Here is a 25,059-nt window from a genome sequence, read left to right as displayed (position 1 = left end):
TGCCCATATTATGAATAGTAAGGAACAAATCCTAACAGTAGGACAAATTCTGGTTTCAAAATAAGTATGTTCATAAAAAGAAACGAGTTCATATCTTTTGCAGGAACAAGGATAGAGGTGGAGGCCATTATCCTTAACACACTAATGCAGGAACAGAAAATCAAATACCACGTTATTACTCATAAGTGGGAGCTAAATGATGAGAACTCATGGACACAAAGAGAGGAACAACAGACATTGGGGCCTACTTGAGGCTGGAGGGTGGGAGGAGGGAGAGGAACAGAAAAACAATAACTACTGGGTACTAGGCCTATTACCTGGGCTATGAAATATGTATCTGTACAACAAACCCCCGTGACACAAGTTTACCTATGTAACAAACCTGCACATGTACCCCTGAACCTAAAATAAAAGTTAAAAAATATTAGTATGTTGTCTGTTTATTTTATTTTATTATTTTTTGAGATGGGTGTGTTGCTATGTTGCCCAGGCTGGTCTGAGCTCAAGCTATCTTCCCATCTCAATCTCTGGGATAGCTGGGATTAGAGATGCAAGCCACTGCACCAACCAAGCATGTATTTTTTCATTGCATAGATCTGCTTTGAGTGCAGATATGTATTTATGTGTGTTTACACAATCACAACAAACCACAGGATATACAGTGAATGTTTCTATTTAGTTGTGTTTACTATGCTATATTTAGTTATTTACTACTTATACTTATTTCGACTGCATGGCAGAACATTACAAAATCCAATGAAATCAGCCATAATGGGTAGGAATTCTATTTCTACTTGTGACAACAGGAACAAAGGACAGTCTGTGGAAAAAATATAAAGATGCCCTTCACAGTGTCAGGGTGAAAACACTCAATACTGACAAACTCCCCTTCATTCCAGAGAAAAACAAAAATTTATCTATGCTTTTGGTGTACCTAGATGTGCTTCCAGCATAAACAACCTCTACTGCTAATGAGATTTATGTTTCAGCACCTGATCATAAACTACATATTTCTGATGGATTAATCGACCTCATGTACACTTCTGATTATAGGACCTTCTTGCTCATAAACCTTAAGTAATTCTCCTTAATATACATAATAAAGTCCAGACCTCTTAGCTTGTCACAGTCTTGCCTGAATATATCTCTCCTATATCATTTTGCATTTAGTCACTTCCATGAAAGATATGGACCAAACTGGGCTTTTCAAAGTTTTCTAGTCAAAACTTAATTGCCTATATTACTATTTCTTCTTTCTTTCTCTCTTTTTTTCTTTTCTTTTCTTTCTTTCTTTTTTTTTTTTTTTTGATGGAGTCTCACTCTGTCACTCAGCCTGGAGTGCTGGAGTGCAGTGACGTGATCCTGGCTCACTGCACCCTCGCCTCCAAGGTTCAAGTAATTCTTATGCCTCAGCCTCCCGAGTAGCTGGGACTATAGGCACCTGGCACCACACCAGGCTAATTTTTGTATTTTTAGTAGAGATGGGGTTTTACCATATTGGTCAGGCTGGTCTCGAACTCCTGACCTCAGGTGATCCACTTGCCTCGGCCTCCCAAAGTGCTGGGATTACAGGCATGAGCCACTGTGCCCGGCCCCTATATACTATTTCTATATTTCTCATGCTATTTCTCTCACGTAAAATTCCTTCCCCTTATCCTCATGTTATCATAATACAGTTTACCAAATCTGAGAAAATGGCACTGTTCAAAGCTGACTGTTTGTTGGGCTATGCCAAGCCAAAGAGAGAGGCCTCAGAAAAAATGAGCCAGCAGACACCTTGTTCTCAGGATTCTAGTCCCTAGAATTGGGAGAAAATACATTTGCGTGGTTTAAGCCACCCATTCTGTGAGACTTTGTTGTGGCAGCCCTAACGAATGACTACAGGCATATACATATGCTACATGTTGGAAGTCATTTCCTAAGAGGCATCATTAAAACTCAGTTTCCATCACACTGCAGTTGGTCCCTTAGCCTGTATCCTTCGTTTTTTTAATCTCTGGTAACACACCACTGAAAGCAACTCTCAACTCATTACTTTGCTACCATCTTATTGGTTCTCTTTGCCTTTGCTGATTCTTCTTGGAATACCCGTCCCCTGGATATTCTGATGGCTCCCCTGTTCTCTGCCTTCAGTTGTCTGCTCTACGGGGACCTCCTCAAGAGCTTTCACTAATAGCTTAACTGAAAACAGCCTTATCAAAAATAGTGCTGACAATCACTTCTCCTATCACCCGTCATCACCAGGCATTCTATTATCTACTTACTTATTTGTATGGAACATAAGAATGTAACAGAAAACAGGCACTTAGTATTTTATCTAAGGGTTCATTTGCGTGTGGCAGCCACCATATCATTATTTGTACATTATTTTATGCAATAAAATAAATGATTTGTGTATTGTATATCGTATAGAAGCTTCCTACCTAGTCTACTAGCTCCTGTGCTTGGCCAAATCAAATCAATTCATACACACTCTTAGTCCACATTGCAGCCCTGTTGCCCCTTAAAAACATTCATATTATCAAGCTTTACTCAGAGTTTCAAAACTCTTTGATCGTTCCCATTATACTTAAAAGAAAATATCCACAGACTGACCCGTCATAATTTAGAACCTATGTCCTGTCAGTTTCTCTCAAATTAATACTATCCAATTATCTTGGTCGCTTTTAGCTTTGTCCCACAAACTTTTCCTACCTCAACATTTTTTCCTTCCTTATGAAAGATTTTTGACACAACTCTGCCTGATAACCACAACCTCTTTTAATATAGTTCACTATGATTCTACCACGGCACATCATAAATTCTAACCCGTTGATTGCAAGAACTTTCATTAAAAAATTAAATTTTATACAAGTGGCACTTCAATAAACGAATTTATTACTCCTTAGCAAAGGTGACCTTTCTAAAATACAAAAATGATATCGCTACCCCAATGAAAGCACTTATTGTTGATGGTAAGTGTTTAATTTCATTTGGTGTATAAAGTCTTACAAAATTTGATTTCTGCTAAAATCTTCATTATTCCTAGTATCTATTCTCAAAGCTAGAGCAAACAGGAAATGCAGCCACAACTTTTTTTTCAATTAATGAGTTTTCAATTAAAAATTTTAAATATGAGGAATATTTAAAAAAATACAAATATATGGATGATTGGATTGATACATATATATATATATATACAACTTGAATACATCATTTAGAGAGTACAGATTCTTTTAGAGCTGGCATGAAACATTTAATCCAATCTAACCAAATACTAAGTTATTACACAAGTTTAAATACATTTTAATAAACCACTATTCTACTAAATAGTCTGACCATGCCACAATTAAGTTAAAAGTTAACACAGAAAAGATAAACTCTAATCCTTATGTTCCTGAATATTTTAAAAGAATAAAATTGAAAATAACAGACAAATCAAGATTGTGACTATTAGAAAATATTACCAACACTTACGTGCTAATAAAATTGAGTACTTAGCCTTAGTGGAAAATTCCTAAAAATAATTCAAAATATGCCAAAATCTACAAAAGAGAAAATCAAGTATGATTTAAAATATTCTACCCTTCCAAATCCAAAGAGTTCACTCAAACAGTTTTCAAGGAACATTCATGGAAAAGAAAATTCCAGTCTTATGCAAAGTCTTCTTGAAGAAAGAAAAGTGGGGCTCCTGTCATAACTCATGAGAATGGTATTACCCCAATATAAAACCAGACAGGAGAAGAAGAGTCCAGTGGGCATATAGTGTGGTCAAAATTTAGGCTGTACCACATGGAAATGTATAATATTTAGTAAGTTTATTTAAAATTTTTTTAGTTTACAATTACTTATGTAAAGTTTAGCTTACTATAAATACTATTCTAATCATTTTACTACTAACAAAATTCCTGACTTTGTTCAAATCTCATCTTTGCCATTAAAGTCATTCTTCTTTTCTGGAGATCTCACTTTGCATTTGATTGTCATGTCTCCTCACTCTCCTGCAATCTGTGAGAATTCTTTAATCTTTGTCTTTCATGACTGATATGGTTTGGCTGTGTCCCCGCCCAAATCTCATCTTGAATTGTAGCTCCCGAGATTCCCACCTGTCATGGGAGGGACCTGGTGGGAGGTAATTGGATCATGGGGGCAGGTCTTTCCAATCCTGCTCTGGTGAGAGTGAGTAAGTCTCACGAGATCTGATGGTTTTATAAAGGGGAGTTCCCCTGAGCAATCTCTTTTGCCTGCAGCCATGTAAGATGTCCCTTGCTCTTCCGCCATGACTGTGAGGCCTTCCCAGTCATGAGTAACTGTGAGTCAATTAAATCTCTTTCCTTTATAAATTACCCAGTCTCGGGTATGTCTTTATTAGCAGCATGAAAACAGACTAATACAACGACCCTGACACTTTTAAAGAATACTTGTCAAGTTACTGTGCAGAATGTCTTTCAATGAGGGCCTGTCTGATATGTTCTTGTCATTAGATTAAAGTTATGCATTTTTGTCAAGACTATCACAGAATCAGTCTGTTCTTAGTGTGTTATATCATAGCAGGGAGTATCCGATGTCAATATGTCTTAGGACTGATGATCTTCAGTCAATCAAGGTATTTCTGCCAGTTTTCTCCTTTGTTAAGTTACCATTTTTTTCTTCATAATTAATACATATCTTGGTGAAGATATTTTGAGTGTATGCAAATATCCCATGTCTCCTAAAAAAATGCCCACTAATTTTAGCATCAATCAGTGATCTTGCAGGCAACAATTAATACTGCTGTTTACTAATAGTGATTTTCAATTTTTTTCATTCAGTTCCACATTTATTGTTTGAAATTCTTCTACAAGGAAAAGCTGCCCCTTCTCTCTCATTTATTTTTACTTATGCTTTTATTTATTTAGATCAGTATAGATTCAAAAACATTTATTTTATTTTATATTATTGATTAGAATCTAATAATATGGTTATTTATTTTTTCTGCAAATCCTTCCAGATTCAGCCATTGGATGATTTTTTTAGGTTGGCTCTGGTGCATTTCAACATGTCTCTATCATTCTTTCAGCATGCTTCCTTAATTTCTGGCATCACAAAATGTTCCAAGTACATTTTATATTTTTTGTGCCTAAGCCTTCAAATCAAACAAGTTTCCATATATGCCTGGTTGCTTCTGCTTGAGAAAGAAGCATAATTGTTTAATATAGTGTAGTATTAAAAGTTAAAAAAATACATAACTCTTGCTTCATGTGTAAATATGTCAAAATATGTACATGAAAGTATTTATTTGTATTTGAAATAAATCTAATTATGTATTGAATGTAAAAATCTAAATAACAGCAAGTTATTGTTAACATGTTAATTGACTTTCATTTTAGAAATCAACATATCTGCATCCTTGAAAAGGAATTTTGAAATCTATGATTTTTAATATTAGTATTTAAGACTTTTCAGCAAAAGAAAAAATTCTCTACAAGAATAAAATGAAAGTATTTAAATAGCAACACTATAACATTAGAACCGATTATACATGTCTTTTGTAAATTTATATTTGTAAAGTAGTCACACATTTTTATTTAATCATTATTGCTGAAAAAGGCCTACAATTTCATTTCTTGGCATGAAACACAATTCTAATGCCCAAACACTGGTCAGTAATACCACTATTTTCACATTGATATAAACTAAATTTTCTTAGAGATTTGCTGTTTCTAAGTCCGAAGAATTGAAGGGAAAGTGGGAATAGGATTTCTTCTTGAGACCAAAATTAAGTGAGATATCAAAGATTAATGGGACTACAGAAACATACAAAGAAACAAATGAACTTGCCTCCACTGGCCAACATTTAGAAAATTTGACAATCAATAGGCGAATAATAATTCAGGTGATTAAAATACATCGAATCATATGTGCTTTTTGACAATGCAAGTTAAATAATTCAGTTCAATATCTTAGTGACAAACAATTAATATTTGTGGATTATATGTAAAGATAAAGATAGTCGCATGAAGGTGGTAAAAAAACACAAGTCCAGATTGAAGGGAAGTGAGAGCCTAGAGAAGTAAGTGAAAAGCTAAAAGCTTTTTGGGCCTGGGGATATTTGCCATTTTTACAACATTTATCTTTATTTTTATGGCCTCTTGAAGCAAGGAGGGAATAGACCAAAGTCTAGGTTATCTACAAGGTTATTTACTGAAGCTGCAGATAGACTCCACAACAAACTAAACCTAACGAGCTTTGCACTAGGTTTAAGGGCGATCCAGATGTAAGCCACCCTTGACAACATTTTAGATTTCATAGTATAGGCTCAGATAACCCTGGTAATATCTATTTTTACAGACACAGAAAGCTTTAACTGCTAGGGGAGAGGGTGACACTGTGGTATCCACAATGGATTGGGATGAAGGATCATAAAGCAGTCTAAAATTACTTGAGGGAGATTCTGTGTACACACAAGAAAACCTCTAAGCTTGTCCTAACTAAGAGGACGTTTCCTGGCTGCTTTTCCACATGCCTTTTTCTCCCAAGTGTCTTTTGCAAAAGTGAGGGGCATTAATATCTCTGAAATGTTTATTATATAGCTCAGTGAGAGTATAGCTGTAAACATTTAGCTCGTAAAGCCAAAAAGGAATGAAAAATGATGGCACTAGTTACTCTAAAATATACAACAACACATCAAACGCATGTTGGAGAGAGAGACAGATATACACACACACACACACACATATACACACATATACACATATTCACATATATATACACACACACATAAATATATTTATATATATGTGCATATACATAAATATATGTAAATATACAGTGTGTGTGTGTGTGTATATATATATATATATATATATGGATATATAATGCACAGTTTACCAAGCTAATAAATCTTTAATATTTTAATGGAATACCTTATTCACCCTCTTTAGTAAAAATAAACTTTTGAAATTTTCCACTGAGGGCAAATTCAGTCCTGCCACAATGTTGCAGGTTTTCCTGCCTCCAAGATCACAATATCTCCCCTTTCAATGAATATCATGTTTTTTTCCCCCGTTCTCTGCATGTCTCAACATAATGCTTGCACTGAAAAATATTAAGTCATATCTGTATATTAATAAAGTTATTTTATTGCAAAAGGCAGCTTTGACCTATATGGGAGAAGGATCACACTGAGACGGCAATTTCTAAGTTTATCTTGCAAGGGACTAATTTTGATTTTTTGACACGTGCATTTTTTTTTTTTTTTTTGAGACAGAGTCTTGCTCGGTCACCTAGGCTGGACTGCAGTGGTGCGATCTTGGCTCACTGCAACCTCCACTTCCTGCATTCAAGTGATTCTCATGTATCAGCCTCCTGAGTAGCTGGGATTATAGTTGTGCACCACCATGCCTGACTAATTTTTGTATTTTTAGTATAGATAGGTTTTTGCCATGTTACCCAGGCTGGTCTCAAACTCCTGGGCTCAAGTGATCCACCTGCCTCAGCCTCCCAAAATGCTGGTATTACAGGCATGAGCTACTGTGCCCAGCCCACATGCAAAATTTGAGTGAAAAATTCTCAGTCTGCATCTTTTTTGGTTTTCACCAGCAATCCTAAATTTATAAAATAATTTTTAGCAAAAGTTTAGTTTATAAAACAATGTAGATCAATATTTTAATGATCTTCAGTTAGAAAGGGATTTCTAAAACAACAAAACAAAATTTAAAAAGGTTGATAAATCAGTCTATACTCAAACTAAAACCTTCTATAAAATAAAGACAATGAACAGAAAGTGAATCATTTTACAAATAAAGAGGAGAAGATAGTTTCAGCACACATCTTTACAAATACAGTGTGTTTAAAGATCCCTAAGAAAAGGCAGAATAACCTAGTAGAGAAAATAGTCAAGGATGTTGATAGAAAATAATTTACAGTGGAGGAAACATGAAAGATCAATAAACAGAGACAACTATCCTAAAATTAAACCAGGCAAATGCAAATTAAAGCCAAGATGTGATACCATTTTATACTTATGAAATTAATAAAAGTTAAGTCTGACAATCCCAAGTGTTAAAAGTATGTGGTAGAATAAAAACTATTATGTAGAACTGATGGATGTTATATTTGACACAATGACTTTGGGAAATGTACTTTCCTAGAGCTGCTGTAACAAAGTAACAAAAACTAGGTGGCCAATAACTATAGAAATATACTGTCTGACAGTTCTGGAGGATACAAGTCTGATAAGGACATACTCTTAGAGAATCTTCCCTTGCTGCTTCTGCTACTGGAGTTTGCTAGAAAGTCTTGGTGCCCCCCAGCTTGTAGCTGTATCACTACCATTGCATAGCCATCTCCTCCCTGTGTATTCACTTGGCCTCCCCTATTTCTGTATCTTAATTGCTCCTTTTCATAAATATACCATTCATATTGGATTAGGGCTTTAACTCTAATAACCTCATTTTAAACTATTTTCTCTATTTCCAAATAAGCTCAAATTCTGCAGTACTGGAGGTCAGTAATTTGACATATATGTAGACATAGGTCATACAGAATTATTGTTTGTAAAATGACAGAAAGGAAGTAAACCAAAGCGTCAAACAGCATGAGAATAGATGAATAAATCATTGTATAATCACACATCTCAACATAATACAAAAGCGAAAAATGTGAGCTACACTTATATGGAAAAATATGGGTGAATCTTGGGAACATACTATTGAGTGAAAAAAAGCAAGTTTCAGAAAATGATATATAGTGTGATACTATCTTTATAAACCTCAAACAAGAAGAGCTCAATCTATTTTTTAAGAATACATACATTCTACTATGAATATATACACACAGTTATATATACATACACCTCCCCAACTCCGTCCCTTTCTGTATCTATCAGTCTCAATGATCAGATACTATCACATGGTAATTAACTCTGGGCTATCTAAAAGGAGAGGATGATATATGTACATGTAAAGTATTCTTAAAATCTTTGTAATGTAATTTTTCAGGTGGCGCTACTTATAGTTTTTTGTATTTATTAAATACGACTAGAAAATTTAAAACAAACAAACACGTATACAACACAAATAACTTTTTTGTTGTTTTTTTTGAGATGGCATCTCACTCTGTCACCCAGGCTGGAGTGCAGTGGAGCCATCTCAGCTTGCTGCAGCCACCACCTCCCGGGTTCAAGCGATTCTCCCATCTCAGTCTCCCAAATAGCTGGGATTACAGGCGTGTGCCACCACACCTGGCAATTTTTTTTTTTTTTGGTATTTTTAGTTGAAATGGGGTTTCATCATATTGGCTAGGCTCCAGACCTCAGGTGATCCACCGGACTCGGCCTCCCAAAGTGCAGGGATTACAGGCTTGAGCCACCATGCCCGGCCACAGATAATTTTCAAGTTGAGAATTTAAAGTGTGGGTAGCATTCCTGGCACTCAACAGAAGCAAATACAGCTCTGTTATTTAAGATTTAAACAGGAAAACAACAGAAAAGCAACAAAAACTCAAACATACAAAACACTCCCAAAACAAAACAACCTCTATCTGAATCCAATCAACAAAATGGCTAATGTTGGGGTCATCAGATGCAGAACAATCCACATACAAACTCACGTTAAATATGTTTAAAGAAGTAAAAGTTGGCTGGGTGTGGTGGCTTATGCCTGTAATCCCAGCACTCTGGGAGGCTGAGGTGGGTGGATCACCTGAGGTCAGGAGTTCGAGACCAGCCTGAGCAACATGGAGAGACCCTGTCTTAACTAAAAATGCAAAATTAGCCGGGCGTGGTGGTGCATGCGTGACTAACATGGATAAACCTCGTTACAAAATTAGCTGGGTATGGTAGCACATGCCTGTAATCCCAGCTACTCAGAAGGCTGAGGCAGGAGAAGAGAATCGCTTGAACCTGGGAGGCAGAGGTTGCAGTGAGCCAAGATAGTGCCATTGCACTCCAGCCTGGGCAACAAGAGTGAAACTCTGTCTCAAAAAAAAAAAAAAAAAAAGAAAAAATAATAAAAAAATTAAAAGTTGGCATAAAAACATGACTAGACTATAACTCTAAAAAATGACTCAGCATATTTGATATTAAACCAAACTATTAAACTAAACATAACTGTACATTAAAAACATAATCTTTGAAGTTAAGAAAATAATGGATGGGTTAAAAAGATTAACATCATCCAACAAGAAAATAAGTGAGCTGGAGGAAGAAAGGAAGGAAGTAAATGTATTTAAAAACTACTAAGTAGGCCGTGCCAGGTGGCTCACGCCTGTAATCCCATCACTTTGGGAGGCTGAGGTGGGCGGATCACAAGGACAGGAGTTTGAGACCAGCCTGGCCAATATGGTGAAACCCAGTCTCTACTAAAAATACAAAAATTAGCAGAGCATGGTGGCAGGCGCCTGTAGTCCCAGCTACTCAGGAAGCTGAGACAGGAGAATCGCTTGAACCCAGGAGGCAGGGGTTGCAGTGAGCCGAGATTGTGCCACTGCAATCCACTGGGCGACAGAGTGAGACTGTCTCAAAAACAAACAAAGAAAAAAAACTAATATGTAATTGTGAGTGTTAAAAAAAAAGATTAAAATGTCAGTGACCATTCAACAGCAACTCCTGATCCCACAAATTATTGAACAATATTATCAAAATTTTATGGTAACATTATTTTGAACCTTGAATGCTCACTTTAGCCACTGTATTAATTAAGTGTAATAACTCAATGAAGATGGTTTTAGATTCAGCATAGTCCCTTTGGACCTTTTTAAGGAACCTAGTAAAGAATGCATTCTAGGAACATAAGGGACTAAATCAAGTTTTAGAAATGCATGAGATCAAGAAAGCTTGAATCCAAAGCAAGAAAGTAAAAAAATAAAATAATAAAAAAGTCTGGGATGACAGGTGTTCCTGACTATGAAGATTAGCCAGCCTGTGCCGGAACCAGAATACTGAGGGCTTTAAGATTGCATCTTCGGGTATGCCAAACTGAAGCAAATGCTACAGGGCTGCTCACTAACAAATTTTCAGCAGCTGCCCACACAACACATCAAAAACACAAGCCTGTAATATCTTGGAAAATATAACCTTGCTAAAGAAGATCTACAATATTTATCAGTTGAAAATAATTACTTAGGAAATAAAATGCCTGCCTTTTTTCTCTTTGATCTTTGGGAGCAATGGTATGCTCCATTACAAATTTTAGCCCATGAGACCTAAATTTTACAGTTAACAGCATAGCATTTTTGAAAATTACACTAAAAAATCAGTTTGTGTCTTAAACAATAAAAATTTTTTGATACATTTAGTGCTGTAGTAAGAGTGCTCATGGGACAGAAAGCCAAAGAAGGAGGTTGACAATGGTGAATATTAAAACAAAATAAAGGCACACACAAAGGAAACCTTTCATAGCATGGCATTTAAATATGCAAAGATAACTAATACAGAAAACGGGGATGGGGGGCAGGAAGGGAGGGTGGGGAGTGAAATTATATTTGGGGAGAATAGAATGATGTGTAACTGATGTCCATTTTCATCAATCATAAAAGCAAGTCAATGAGTAATGTATAAAAATATCTCAACAAATAACAAGAAGATATTAATTAGAAAATTGTAGCTTAATCCTAGATGAACTAAAAAGAGTAATAAAGTTGTTATCTGTGAGAATTAGAGCTATAGATGAGAATGGAATAGACGCTTATTTTATATATGCATATATACACACATATAGGCATACATACATGCATTTAATACTCTAGTAAAAATTGTTTTTAAAAATTAAAAAAATTCCTAATCATAGAAGAAATAATCAGTTTATGATAAAAAATTGCCATATCAATGTTCTCTCCCGAAAGAGACAGAACAAAAGAAAAAAACATTCCTTTGTTCCATTAATTTTACTTTCACATGGAATTCATTGTGAATATTATCTCTGGAAATTTGTTCTCAAACATTTTATTTTTAGTTTGACTTCTTTGCGATTGTTTGATTTGTATTCTTAGGCACATGCTTAGAATCTGAAAATATATCTGCTTTAAACTTGCCATTATAGTTCTGGTCAAATATCCAAAATTATTTATTACTGTATTTTATTTTTCGATTGGTGCAGAGACAATATTTGTCACAAGGTGTATTTCATGTTTATGAGAGTTAGTATTTTTCATGTTAATTTTTACTACTTTCAAGACTTAAACGGGAAAGTGATCATGCTACACTGGTTCACACTGAAATGAATCTAAATTTTTAAAATTTTACTGATGATACAATATAACTATATTGATGATCTATCAGTTCTTTTCCACAGTAATTTGTCTGAAGAAATATAGATGGGTTGTGTGTGTGTGCATGAATGCACATATGTACATTAATTTTTTTCTAAAGCACACATGCACATAAACACATTTATTTTTCCCTAAAACAAAAATTGATTATATGGCAACATCAGTAATTAATTCATTCAACAAATTTATATTCAGTTCCCTACATACAGAAGTTAATCATGCTTTCTCTGGAATCATGTTTATGCTCAGAAATCATTTTTAGGACAAGATTTATTGGATCTATTTCAAAATTGAAAAGTGAATTTCTATGTTTTAAATGTATGAAAGAGTGATTCATTCACACTTTCTAATTTATTTCTAAGATGAGTCTGTTGAATAGAAGTATCCTACTTTGTCAAGCAAACCGAAATCACTAATTGAGAACCAGCATGCTCTCCGTCCCAGGGTGTTTGCCATTTCAGGCAAGCAGTAGGCAGGGAACTAGAAAGCAGGCATAGATTGTTTATGCATACACTGATAAACGCAAATGAGTGCTTAAGTTTCATTTCTCCTTAAAGACACCTATTTGCATGCTCCTTATTTTTTATATACAGTGATGAAGCTTTAATTATGTGGTACGCTTTCCTATCAATTCTAATTTATAGTTGTTTTAAATTCATTTCCAGGTGTCAGATTGAATCATCTGCTCCCCTTTTAATGCTTAGGCAGATAAATATTTCTTCCTGGTGAGTACATTCTTAGTATGGTTACCCATTTAAGCACAAAGGCATGAATGTGAGAAGGAGAGAGGTAATTGCCATTTGTATATCACATAAATAAAGTCATATTGAGCAAGTAAAAATCTAGAAGGCAATATTGCAAAGAAAGCTTCCTAAGGACTGAGCAAAATGTGGGGCTACATAAATAAGTGCACTTTCATCCTGATACTGACAACCTCACACAACATCTGCACTGTCAGTTATTAATGATTTCAAACAATTTTGATGCATTTATGGTTTTTCACTATTTGAGGCTGATATTCCTGGTCACTTCTTCTACCAAAATCTGATCAATAGGACCTTTGCACTTAAATATTTAAAATACTGCCACTTTGTGTACAAGAGTTAAAAATAATTGACAGCTCAACGTGAGTAAGCGACTTTGGAGGAAAGATATAATAGGCGATTTAAGAGATGTGACATGGTGACTTCCTTAAGAACAACAAAATGATGCCAGAAATCAACTGGGAGGGCGACAAAGGCAAACTGCTTACCTCTAGTTTTTGAGTTTAGCGACAAACAGCTGCTGTTTCTTTTTGTTGATAAAAACCAATAAAGTTCAAAGAGATATAATGTGTCCTCATCCTTTATTCTCTACCCTCGTTGCTACTCACATTTACATTAAAATTCTACTTTTCCCGAGTTGAGATGAAAAAGGCATCATATATATGAATCAACAAAATAATTTAACTTTAGCTTAATTTTTTTATTTGCTTTGTGTATAATCATATTGTAACATCTCTATGCTGCATGATAATCTCGAACAATACTTGCTTTAAGAAAAATGTCATAATTATGCACGTTTATAAACCATTCCGTTGTATAATGCTTAAAAGATGTTTTTTAATGAGCTTAAGAGGAAGAAATTAAAAACAAGATAAAGCTCCTTGGAGGGAACTGCGGAGTAGTTAAGGAAATTATGCAATGCTAAATGGGCATTTAGGAGAAAGCAGAGGAGAGCTGAAAGTCACACCAGAGACTGAGAAACTACTGAGGCTTTCGAATTGAAGATTCTTAACAGAGGAAAGAGAGAAACCCAAATTTGTGAGCACTGGAGATACGATCATCAACTCAGCTTTGGGCATTTAAGTTAAATTAGAGCAAAACGAGATGTTGTACCATGTCTTAGTTTCCTGTTCAAGCTACTGAAGAAAGTAACTTGACAAAGCTTTCAGTGAAGCTGCCATGGATCCCCAGAGTCCTGGAAATCTGTTTTGCTACATTTCTCAAAAACTGTCTCCAAGTTAATTGGCATCAGTAGATAACACACAATGGCAATGTGTATAAACAATAAAAGCATATAGGATTCGGGGAAGTTTAGACAAACTTTCAATTAATCACTCATAAATATATTGTCCTAGATATTCTTTACAATGGATCTCACCTGAAATTGTAAGTGTACCAAAAACTCTGCAACAACAGCTTTAATTGTGTCTAAATAGGTTTGCATAACTGGTTTTACATCTATATTTCTAAATTTATACCTACTGAGGGATACCGCCCAAGTTGTCCTAGAGGATATCATGATACAGAAGGAGTGTGAATCCCATTATGTAAGATGCCAAGTAGTTCGGTCTAAGGCAACTTTCCACTGGACTAACTGGAATGTTCCAAAGTAGGTTTTTGTATAATTTCCATAAACATGATTTCTCTTAGAGAATTACACAGTTCATCACAGACGGAAAATGTGTATTTCCCCTGGTTCTGTCATGCTAAACATTTATCCTAGCTGATATTTTACATGTCTATTTTCACTAATATCTCGTTTGCACACATCAGATTGACATGCTGTATTTCACTAGCTACTAGATAGCACTGTCTTTCTGCAGGCATCTCAATTCAAAATGCTCAAGTCCAGTTGAAATTCCTGTCCCTGTCTTCCAATAAACACTTCTGGTAGAAAGCTTGAAAGTATCTTTTCATTGATATTTTACCTTTTATCCCTCAAACCTTTTATCGACCTAGTTACTAAATTGTCTTGGCCGGGAGCGGTGGCTCATGCCTGTAATCCCAGCACTTTGGGAGGCCGAGGCGGGCGGATCACGAGGTCAGGAGATCGAGACCATCCTGGCTAACATGGTGAAACCCCGTCTCTACTAAAAATACAAAAAAATTAGCCGGGCGAGGTGGCGGTCGCCTGTAGTCCCGGCTACGCAGGAGGCTGAGGCAGGAGAATGGCATGAACCCCGGGGGGCAGAGCCTGCAGTGAGCGTAGATCACGCCACTGCACTCTAGCCTGGGCGACAGCGAGACTCCGTCTCAAAAAAAAAAAAAAAAAAAAAATTGTCTTAAATATATCTCAAATTCCTCTTCTCTTCAGCATGAGTTCAGACTGCATCAACTCTTGCTGTTCCTATCCAGCAATGTGCTTCATTGCTATCAAAATAACTGGTCAAAACAAAGAACTGTGGCTGATGCTGTCCGAAAAAAGATCTCTTAAATAATATATGCAGCTTTTATCTTTTTATTCAACCCTTTCACGATGCTAACAATGTCTTATCTCATAATCTCACCTCTCACAATCCCTGATTTAAACCAAATTACACACATTTCACTGAAGTCTGTTTTTATTCATTTTATCCCCTCTAACAACAATAACCACCAAAAATGTTCCTTCCCTCATTGCCCCTTATTTTTCTGCCTGGAAAATTCTTATTCATTTTAGAAGTAGTTTTAAATAATGTTCTTTTTCATGATTCCCTTATGTCTAAAATATTTAATTATTTAGACAATTATGGCACTAATCTTATTGCATTACTCTCCAGTTATATGTGTGTACATGTTTATGTTTTGTATATATATGTATAAATATAAGTATATATAATCATATATATTTTTGTGTATATATGGATAAATATAAGTATATATAGTCTTTTTTTTTTTTTTTTTTTTTTTTTTGAGACAGAGTCTCGCTCTGTTGCCCAGGCTGGAGTGCAGTGGCGCGATCTTGGCTCACTGCAAGCTCCGCCTCCCGGGTTCACACCATTCTCCTGCCTCAGCCTCCGGAGTAGCTGGGACTACAGGCACCCGCCACCACGCCCAGCTAATTTTTTGTATTTTTAGTAGAGACGGGGTTTCACCGTGGTCTCAATTTCCTGACCTCGTGATCCGCCCTCCTCGGCCTCCCAAAGTGCTGGGATTACAAGCGTGAGCCACCGCGCCCGGCCAATAGTCTTATATATACTTAAATAATTAAATATATAGTCTTCTATATACTTATATAATTACATATATAGTCTTCTATATACTTATATAATTACATATATAGTCTTCTATATACTTATATAATTAAATATATAGTCTTCTATATATTTATATAATTAAATATATAGTCTTCTATATATTTATATAATTAAATATATAGTCTTCTATATATTTATATAATTAAATATATAGTCTTCTATATATTTATATAATTAAATATACTCATATTTATACATACATACACAAAACATAAACATGTACACACATTATATATATTTATATTTATACATATATACACAAAACAAAATATGTAGAGTCATGTTTCACTTAACAGGGATACGTTCTGAGAAATGCATTGTTACGTAATTTTGTTGTACAAACATCACAGAGTGTACTTACACAAACCTAGATGGTATCGCCTTCTACACGGCTAGGCTATATGGTACAGCCTACTGCTCCTAGGCTACAAACCTGTACAGCATGTTACTGTATTGATTACTGCAGGCAACTGTAACACAATAGTATTTGTGTGTCTAAACATAGCTAAACACAGTAAAAAATAAGTATTGGTATTGTAATCTTATGAGACCACCATCACAATAGGTGGTCCGTCATTGACTGAAATGTCATTATGGAGTGCATGACTGTATAGTTACAAAAGCAAGCCAGAAAAAGTGAGAGAGACAATGAGTAAAAGAGAAACTGAAATGAAAAAAAGTAAGTGTGTGTGTGTATATGTGTCTGTGTGTATGAGAGACAGAGAGTTTGTGTCTGTTTATCCTACCAAAATGCAAATTAGTTGTGAATGTATCCTGTAGGTAATTTCTTACTTTAAGACAATTACAGTTCATTTTTATTTCTTAGCACAGTTCTTGGCACATAGTAGGGCTTCAGTCAATGTTTAATAAATCAATGGATGCTTTAATAACATAATTTCTTTGTAACTCCTTCAAACTATAGGCATTGGGAACATGAGGGAAAATCTGACAGAAGTTGAGGATATTTTGGTGGTCACAGTAAAAAATCACACTGTATTCTAACGAACATAAATTGTAGAACAGTGCTTTTGCATGTAAGTAGGTTCATTTTTTTTCTAGATAATAAAACAGGGAAAAAGAGACATTTTTAATTTTATTCCCTTCTTTCTCACGCTGAAGCATCTTCCTTGGGGCATACCTGACAGTTGCTCTACTTGAAAAGTGCTTGATAATTTTAAAATATGCAAATCAGCCTGGGGCCTACATTACTTGGGATCCCCAGTAGAGGAGAGGTTGACTCTATTTACAAAGTGAAAATCAGCACTTATTAAATCAAATCTCTCTTGTACCAGGCAGGGATTATGATAGTCTCACAGCTCACTGAACGTACGTGTCTTAAATCCCTATGTATATTATATAGACAGTTCCTTGAAAGACTTTGTCTCATGCAAACTTGTTTATCTGCCCAGGCAGTATAAGGATCCCAGAAAAGAGGTCAGTCGTGTTTGGTCCTTGTATATTGCAAAAGCCACCAAGCAATAAAAGTATGATTTACCTGTCTTTGTATCAACATGCATACACATTTTAAGAATTCAGTGTGTCCTGCCTGAATTTTGCCCTATAACCTATATAAAAGTAGTGAACCACAGAATTAACTAAAGTGGGATGCACCAAGGAAGATTAAATTTTTGATGTGCCAGTATCTTTCTAGGTGTAGTGCTTTGAAGCACAGGCTTAAAAGCTGAATAACCTGGATCCTCAACCTCCTTCTTATTTATTTCATGAAGAAGTGACTACATTTACATGATTCTGTTTTTTTAAATAATGAAAAGGGGTAGATTTATGTTGGTGCAAAAGTAATCGCAGTTTTTGCTATTAATGGCAAAATTGCTTTTTCACCAACCTAATACATTGTCTATCTCATACGGATGATATAAAGATTAAGTGAGTTTATATTTGCACTATATTTTACAGTAGTATTTAGTACATGCTATATCAATGCCTAATACTATTATTTTTACACTGTTGCTGTTGTATTTAATTGGGCAAACCAGATAATCATTTTTTAAGTAATTCAATGAGATAAAGTCAGTAGCCCATCAATGGCATTCAGATAAAACAAACGAGCATGCATAGATATGACATCTCTTTCAGGTTCTGCATAATTCTGGAATTGTTTACAGTTGCTTCTGAATTGGTTGTAGTTGTGTATAATCTTAAGTGTTAATTTGATGGGAAATACAATGAATTGATGTCGAAATTCTCAAGAAGTAAGATCTTCCTTCAGTTTATTTGTACACTCAAAGTTTTCCATCACCTATAATTTATCTTAATAAAAACTATCCTTTAAGTGGGGAAATTTTTTATTAATTTTCACAACTAACATTAACCAAATGAAAAACTACTTATATCTGTCACTATTCTCAATAATCTGTGGGAAATATATAGTAGACAACAATAAATTCACTCTTTTGAGTGCATTTAGGATTGATCTGGATGCTTACATAATAAATATCATATCAAATTCTCACTTAAGTTGACATTGATTATCTATATACATAATACCCTGCATACATATGAGAGAGTCACTCAGTCATACAGTGACCTTTTGCTTGGAGTTTGTAAGGATTTTTTCTTCCTCATAAAGGCTCAGCAAAGCTGACACTACATAAATGTACATGTTATTGGTCCGTGACTTCTATTTGTCAACCTAAATTGTGTACAATAATGTCTGTGAGTCAGTGAGTGTACAGAGCATGATTCTATGAAAGCCAGGTTTCTTAGGAGCTCATACCCATTGTTAAGTGGAATTTGAAAACAATGTGCTTTCCTTAACTTTTGTGCCTGTGATGGGATGTATGGAAAAGCACTTACCTGCGAATAAAAGGCTCAATTTTTACTTTTTTTTTTTTTTTTTTTTTAACTAGTGTCTAGTCCTAGGCACCAACTAGTTGGCTGGGACCCTGACCACCTGCTTAATTGCTTTTGAAGACTCTTTAGGCTTTGACCTTCTTCTCTGGTACCTATTTTTTTTTTTTCCTTGAATAGATTTGAGAGTCTTTTCAAATAGACATTCTCTGGAGTGTTAAGGCAAAGATGGAATTAGCCAGGCCTCAGTACATTGGATGTCCCTTAATCACTAACTATGGACAGATGAAAATCAATATTGTAACATTTTCTCAGGGATACTTTTTGTAAAACCTTTTGGAAACAAATACCGTTGTCCCAGTTGGTTTTGTCAAGCCCTACAATGATCAGGTTTCAGTAATGTAATCTTTTCATAGACCTTTCCAATGATCAGTTTTCACAATTTTACATAATTTTATGATTTTCTATTTTTTATGATTTTAGAGAAAGAAGGAAGGAAAAGGGTTAAGCAGGACTAAAAATATTCAAGTGAAAATACCAGGCAGATAGATTTAAAGTATGGAAGTATAATATTTTTCTAACATTAGCAAAATAAAACAGAAAAAAATAAGGATTATTGAATGTTTGGTTGGAGAGCAGGAAAATTTGCTGTGGAATCCTCCTTAATGGAAATGTTATTGGTACATATGCAGAAAGTGCATTTATTTTGTATACATTTTAATATTTAGAGCAAAAGAGTAGAAAATACTTTTAGATATCAGTTTTAAGGTGCATCCCTACCTTCCAATCCATGGACTCCTTTTTAGAATTATACTAATGTGCATATGTTAATGTTCACATATTTATATACTTTAAAAACCATGAGACTATAAAGATAACTTAGATCAGGCACACAGTTATGATTTTGTTAATGCCAATGATAATTTATAATTATCAATGTTCCTCTGAGCGTAAAGCCCTCTAAACTCATCTCCCATCAACCTCCTCATTCTTTGGAATGTTCCAGCCACAGGAGGTTTCAGTTGTGGATAGACTCCCTTCAATTTCCAACCTCAGGATTTCCCACATGCTGATCTTTTTGCTTAGTGGATTTCTCCCTCTATTGGTGGCTAGATTGACTCTATATTGCAGTGTTCAGGTGAAATATCACCTTTTGAATGACAGGTTCTATTAGCCTTCCCCCTTCCCCAGTCGCCAAATCCTGCTTACACTGGAATTGTCTCACATGTTATTCTTTTTATACAGGCCTGAACCAATCCCTTGCCAGTGATGCTTTTACTTATGTATGATTTGTCTCCCCTGCTTTAATGAAAGGCAATAGGGATACAAACCAGGGCTTTTTGTTGCTATTTTGACAAACACCATATACTTATACTTAGTTTCTAAAATGGCTGTATTAGTCTATTCTCACGCTGCTAATAAAGACATACCCAAGACTGGGTAATTTATAAAGGAAAGACGTTTAATTGACTTACAGTTCCACATGGCTGGGGAGGCCTCACAAACGTGGTGGAAGGTGAATGAGGAGCAAAGTCATGTCTTACATGGCAGCAGGAAAGATAGCTTGTGTAGAGGAACTCCCAATTATAACACCATCAGATCTCGTGAGACTTATTCACCGTCACAAGAACAGCACAGGAAAGACCACTCCTGTGATTCAATTACCTCCCACCGGTCCCTCCCATGACACGTGGGAATTACAGGAGCTACAATTCAAGATGAGATTGGGGTGGGAACACAGCCAAACCATATCAATGGCATTTGGTGCAAGAGTGATCTCAATAAATATTTTTATATCAATGAATTTGTGATGTACTTGAATTGCCCCTCGTATGACATCAAAATTTCTCACTTAGATGCTACTGGAATATTGGGCCAGATAACTCTTTGTCATTAAAATTGTAAGGATGCTTAGAAGCAGCCCTAGCTTCTACCCATTAGATTCCAGTAGTACTTGGCAGTTGACATAATCAAAAACGTCTCAGGACATTGCCAAATGTCCAGGGCCATGGCTAGGGAGGGCAAAATTATCTCTGAATGAGAAACATTGTTATAAATATACACAATAAAATAAATGAAAAAATAAAGCAAGATATCTGAGTTTTCATTTGTCTCTGTCCCCTCCAAATGACTGAGATTGTTGATACAGCATACAGGGAAATAATGAATTTGAGTTGTGACTTAACTTTTATAATACTGAATAATAATAATAATAGTGGTAATAGAGCACTAGCATTAATCAACATTATTGGATGCATAAATACACTAAATGCCAGCCACCAAGTCCATGCTTCTTAGATATTAAATTATTTATTCTTACATTACTCCACAAAGAAGAGAACTGCTATGCAGTGTTACTGATGACAATGAAAAAGAGATGGTCAGTTTAACTGGCCCAAGTGAAAAACCTATTAAGTGAAAATTATTGGGACTCACACAGGATGACTGCAGGGTCTGCTGCTGAGCTATCCAATATGGCAGCCACCAGCCAAGCCACTAACAGTCATATAGCTATGACTACAAATGTAGTTTTTGAAATGAGATTTGATGTAAGTTGAAAATACTTGATAACTTGATATAAGCTTAAGAATTAGAGAAAAAAAGAATGTAAAATATTTGAGTAAGTTTTATATTGATGACATTTAAAGGGTAATGTTGGGTTAAAGAAAAACATATAATTCAAATAAATGTCTCTTGCTTTTCGAAAACTTTTCCTACATGGCTATATCATTTCTATCCTAAGCCTTCTTTTCTTCTATACATTGGGTATAATAATAGCAATGGTGTCTATAGATTAGTTGTGAGGTTTCAATGATATGCTACAAATGAAAGGCTTCATGAACTGTAGAACTCCCTCCAAAGACTGTCTATTTACTTAAATAATATTCAATATGAAATACAATTTTCCAGATGTTACATGATTTAGACAATCACATAACATTCTAATTCTCATGAACGTGTGTTCCCAAAGGTCAGATAAGGTTGTAAATATTCATAACAAAAAAGGTAACTTAGAAAATAAAAATCCATAAATTATGTTTCCATCTATAAGTTAAAAATAATGGGACAGTTCCAGATCAGCCTGTGCAACATGGCGAAACTTGTCTCTACTAAAATTACAAAAATTAGCTGGGCCTGGTGGCATGAACCTGTAATCCTAGCTACTCAGGAGGCTGAGGCAGGAGAATCACTTGAACCCGGGAGGTGGAGGCTGCAGTGAGCCAAGATCGCACCACTGTACTCCAGCCTGCGCCACAGAGTGAGACTCACTCTCAAAAATAATAATAATAATAATAATAGTCATAATAATAATGAGACAAGATATGGGATGATCTAAAATCCTCTAAATGTACTATACATTTGGAGTTGGAGGTAGATTTAATTTACTTATTGAATGTGTTATTTATAAATGGACTGTATTTTAGACACATGTGTATATATGTTCCTGAAAATGTAAAATATAATACTACTCCCAAAGGAAATTAATTACTGGTAAAATGCTTTTTTTCTCCAGTAATAGTTTTGCTCATTGTGGATTATGCAATTAATTGGTTATGGTTTATTGTGCTGAATTTGCATGTTCATTCTCCTGGTAAAAGGCTCGAGCTAAGAGATGGTCAAAAATACATGCAAAATGTGAAATTTAAATTTTAAACAGCACACATCTTGAAACTTGTTCTAAGAAATATGCAGGATTATTATTGGTTTTATTTTTCTTACAAATATTAAAGGTAGCCTGGGGCTGAAACCTAATTATTTGAAAAAAGCATAAGCACATGCCTTGCCCTATGAGTTCTGGAGCCCAGCACCACACCAGCAGACCTGATGGGCATACCTTAAATATCTAATCGAACAACTGTCACAAATATATAGGTATGTGATTAGTCTGCTCAAGAAAATTCTATATGAATTTTGAAATCTTTCCAAATACATGCTTTTAAACAATTTAATTTGAATCATGTACTATTAATAATCAAAGTTAGGTAAAAATAGTACAGAAAAGAGAGAAAATACTTTTATTTATTTATTTATTTTTTTGAGACAGAGTCTTGCTCTGTCGCCCAGGCTGGAGTGCAGTGGCGCAATCTCGGCTCACTGCAAGCTCCGCCTCCCGGGTTCACGCCATTCTCCTGCCTCAGCCTCTCCGAGTAGCTGGGACTACAGGCGCCCGCCACCACGCCCGGATAATTTTTTGTATTTTTAGTAGAGACGGGGTTTCACCGTGGTCTGGATCTCCTGACCTCGGGATCCGCCCGCCTCGGCCTCCCAAAGTGCTGGGATTACAAGCGTGAGCCACCGCGCCCGGCCAAGAAACAGTTCTTAAACTACAATTATAGATGCCAAGCTCACATATGAAGAGGTTTGGGATCATAGGTCTTCCTGTCTCTGAGTCAAACATGCTTGAAATATTCAATTTTATCTTTTAATAACACTGAATTCATCAGCATGTACACCTTTTGTTTACTTTTGTAGCACATTTTCAATATGTCTTAAATGAATGACAATTGCTTTTTCTTTTTCTTTCTTTGTCTGTCTTTTTTTACTCTAAATCTTTTGCCCTGCAGAATGACCATTAAAGGGTGCTTACTCTGGGGGAAACGTGGTGGGTTGTCATTGACATCTGTCAGCGTGATGTTCACGGTGGTTGTCCCCGATAAGCCTCCCATCTGGCCGCCCATGTCTTTGGCCTGGATGACCACTTGGTATTGCTCTCTGTTTTCTCTGTTCATGTTCGGTAAAGCAGTCCTGATGATACCTTGAGAAAATACAAAAACTTCCATTATCTTCACTGAAATCTCCATTATTATTTTATTAAGTCCACAAAAAGAATTTTTAAGCTAGTGATTTTTTGAAAGACACGTTTTGATACTCATTTTTATTGTCTAGAAATTATAAAAGTGATTCTGTGGAAATATCATTTGTATTGTGTTGCCATTTCCTAGCAATACCACATGTGCCTACAGTGGCCTAAGCCTGTATGTTAAAATATCTAAACAGAGGTTTCCATTAGTTCACTCTATCATTTAACTTTGAGTTCTTATATCTTTAAGTGTTGCATCATCACTCTTCTGTGAGTATTAATGTTAAGGTTTTGTTCTTATTCTCCCATGGTCTTTCTACTGATAAAGGTCGTAAAGATGATCAAATGAACAAACAGCAATTCATGATTCCTGACCTGTTTCAGGCTCCACAGAGAAATAGGGCTGCCCTTGAAGTATGCTGTAAATGACTCTGGCGCTGTTCCCATATGAAGGGTCATCGGCATCTGTAGCTGTGACTTGCACCACAGAAGTACCTGAAGTATCCAAATTCAGCTTAGTTCTGCACAGTACCAGAAGGAGGAGCAAAAGCACTGGTTTTCATTGAAGACTTGAATGATTTCTGGCTTTAATAATGACCTCTTAAAGAAACTTTCATATATAATTTGGATGAATATGTAGATATATAGTGTTATTACAGGTAAACTCTGAGTTCAAATACATAATATTTATTTAGTCAACATGTCTATTTTTATGCATGCAATAGATAATTCTAGTATATAGAATATAATAAATATAGTCACTTTACAAATGCTCAAGTTGGATATTGAAATTCATTTTCACATAATAGATTTGTTTTGTGTAAAGGGCACATCTAATCACACAGGAGTGTGTTCTTCTTCCCCCTCTCCACTAATTAACTCTAAAAATAATTAACATCTGCTCTAGAATACAATTTTATGAATAGATTAAATTCTAAATTTAGAAACAATTCAACATGATCCCAAGTTCCATGAACTACTAAAATCTATTTAATAAAGTTCAAGATATTTAAAAGGACTTTATAGTGAGATGAATGCCAAAAGTTCTTGGGATTTAATGAAGTAAATATTAAATAACAATCCCAGAACAATGCTTTTGAGAAATGCAGAGTCTGAAAATGTGCAATTATAAGTGTTACAAGTAAAGCTTCAGATTTGTTTAATCAGTTTAAACAACTTCACACATATTTGAGAAGTGTCTATTCTCCTACCGAATACAAAA

The 25,059-nt window shown here is 35.2% G+C and overlaps 1 protein-coding gene across 2 annotated transcripts in view; it reads right to left on the bottom strand.

The window, feature by feature from the left end:
* LOC129464491 (cadherin-10) overlaps window positions 1-25,059 on the bottom strand; it is a 165,382-nt gene that overhangs the window by 25,193 nt on the left and 115,130 nt on the right. For both annotated transcript variants that reach the window (XM_055245783.2, XM_055245782.2), the window contains exons 4-5: window positions 24,213-24,332; window positions 23,625-23,792 (exon numbers count right to left, since the gene is read on the bottom strand). In XM_055245783.2, coding sequence (XP_055101758.1) covers window positions 23,625-23,792; window positions 24,213-24,332 — 288 coding nt within the window. The remainder of the gene's footprint in view (window positions 1-23,624; window positions 23,793-24,212; window positions 24,333-25,059) is intronic.

The sequence above is a fragment of the Symphalangus syndactylus genome, chromosome 16 (genome assembly GCF_028878055.3).
Source record: "Symphalangus syndactylus isolate Jambi chromosome 16, NHGRI_mSymSyn1-v2.1_pri, whole genome shotgun sequence".
Lineage (NCBI taxonomy): Eukaryota > Metazoa > Chordata > Mammalia > Primates > Hylobatidae > Symphalangus > Symphalangus syndactylus.
The sequence above is the reverse complement of the archived record's forward strand: the minus strand, read 5'-3'. Positions and strand labels throughout refer to the sequence as shown.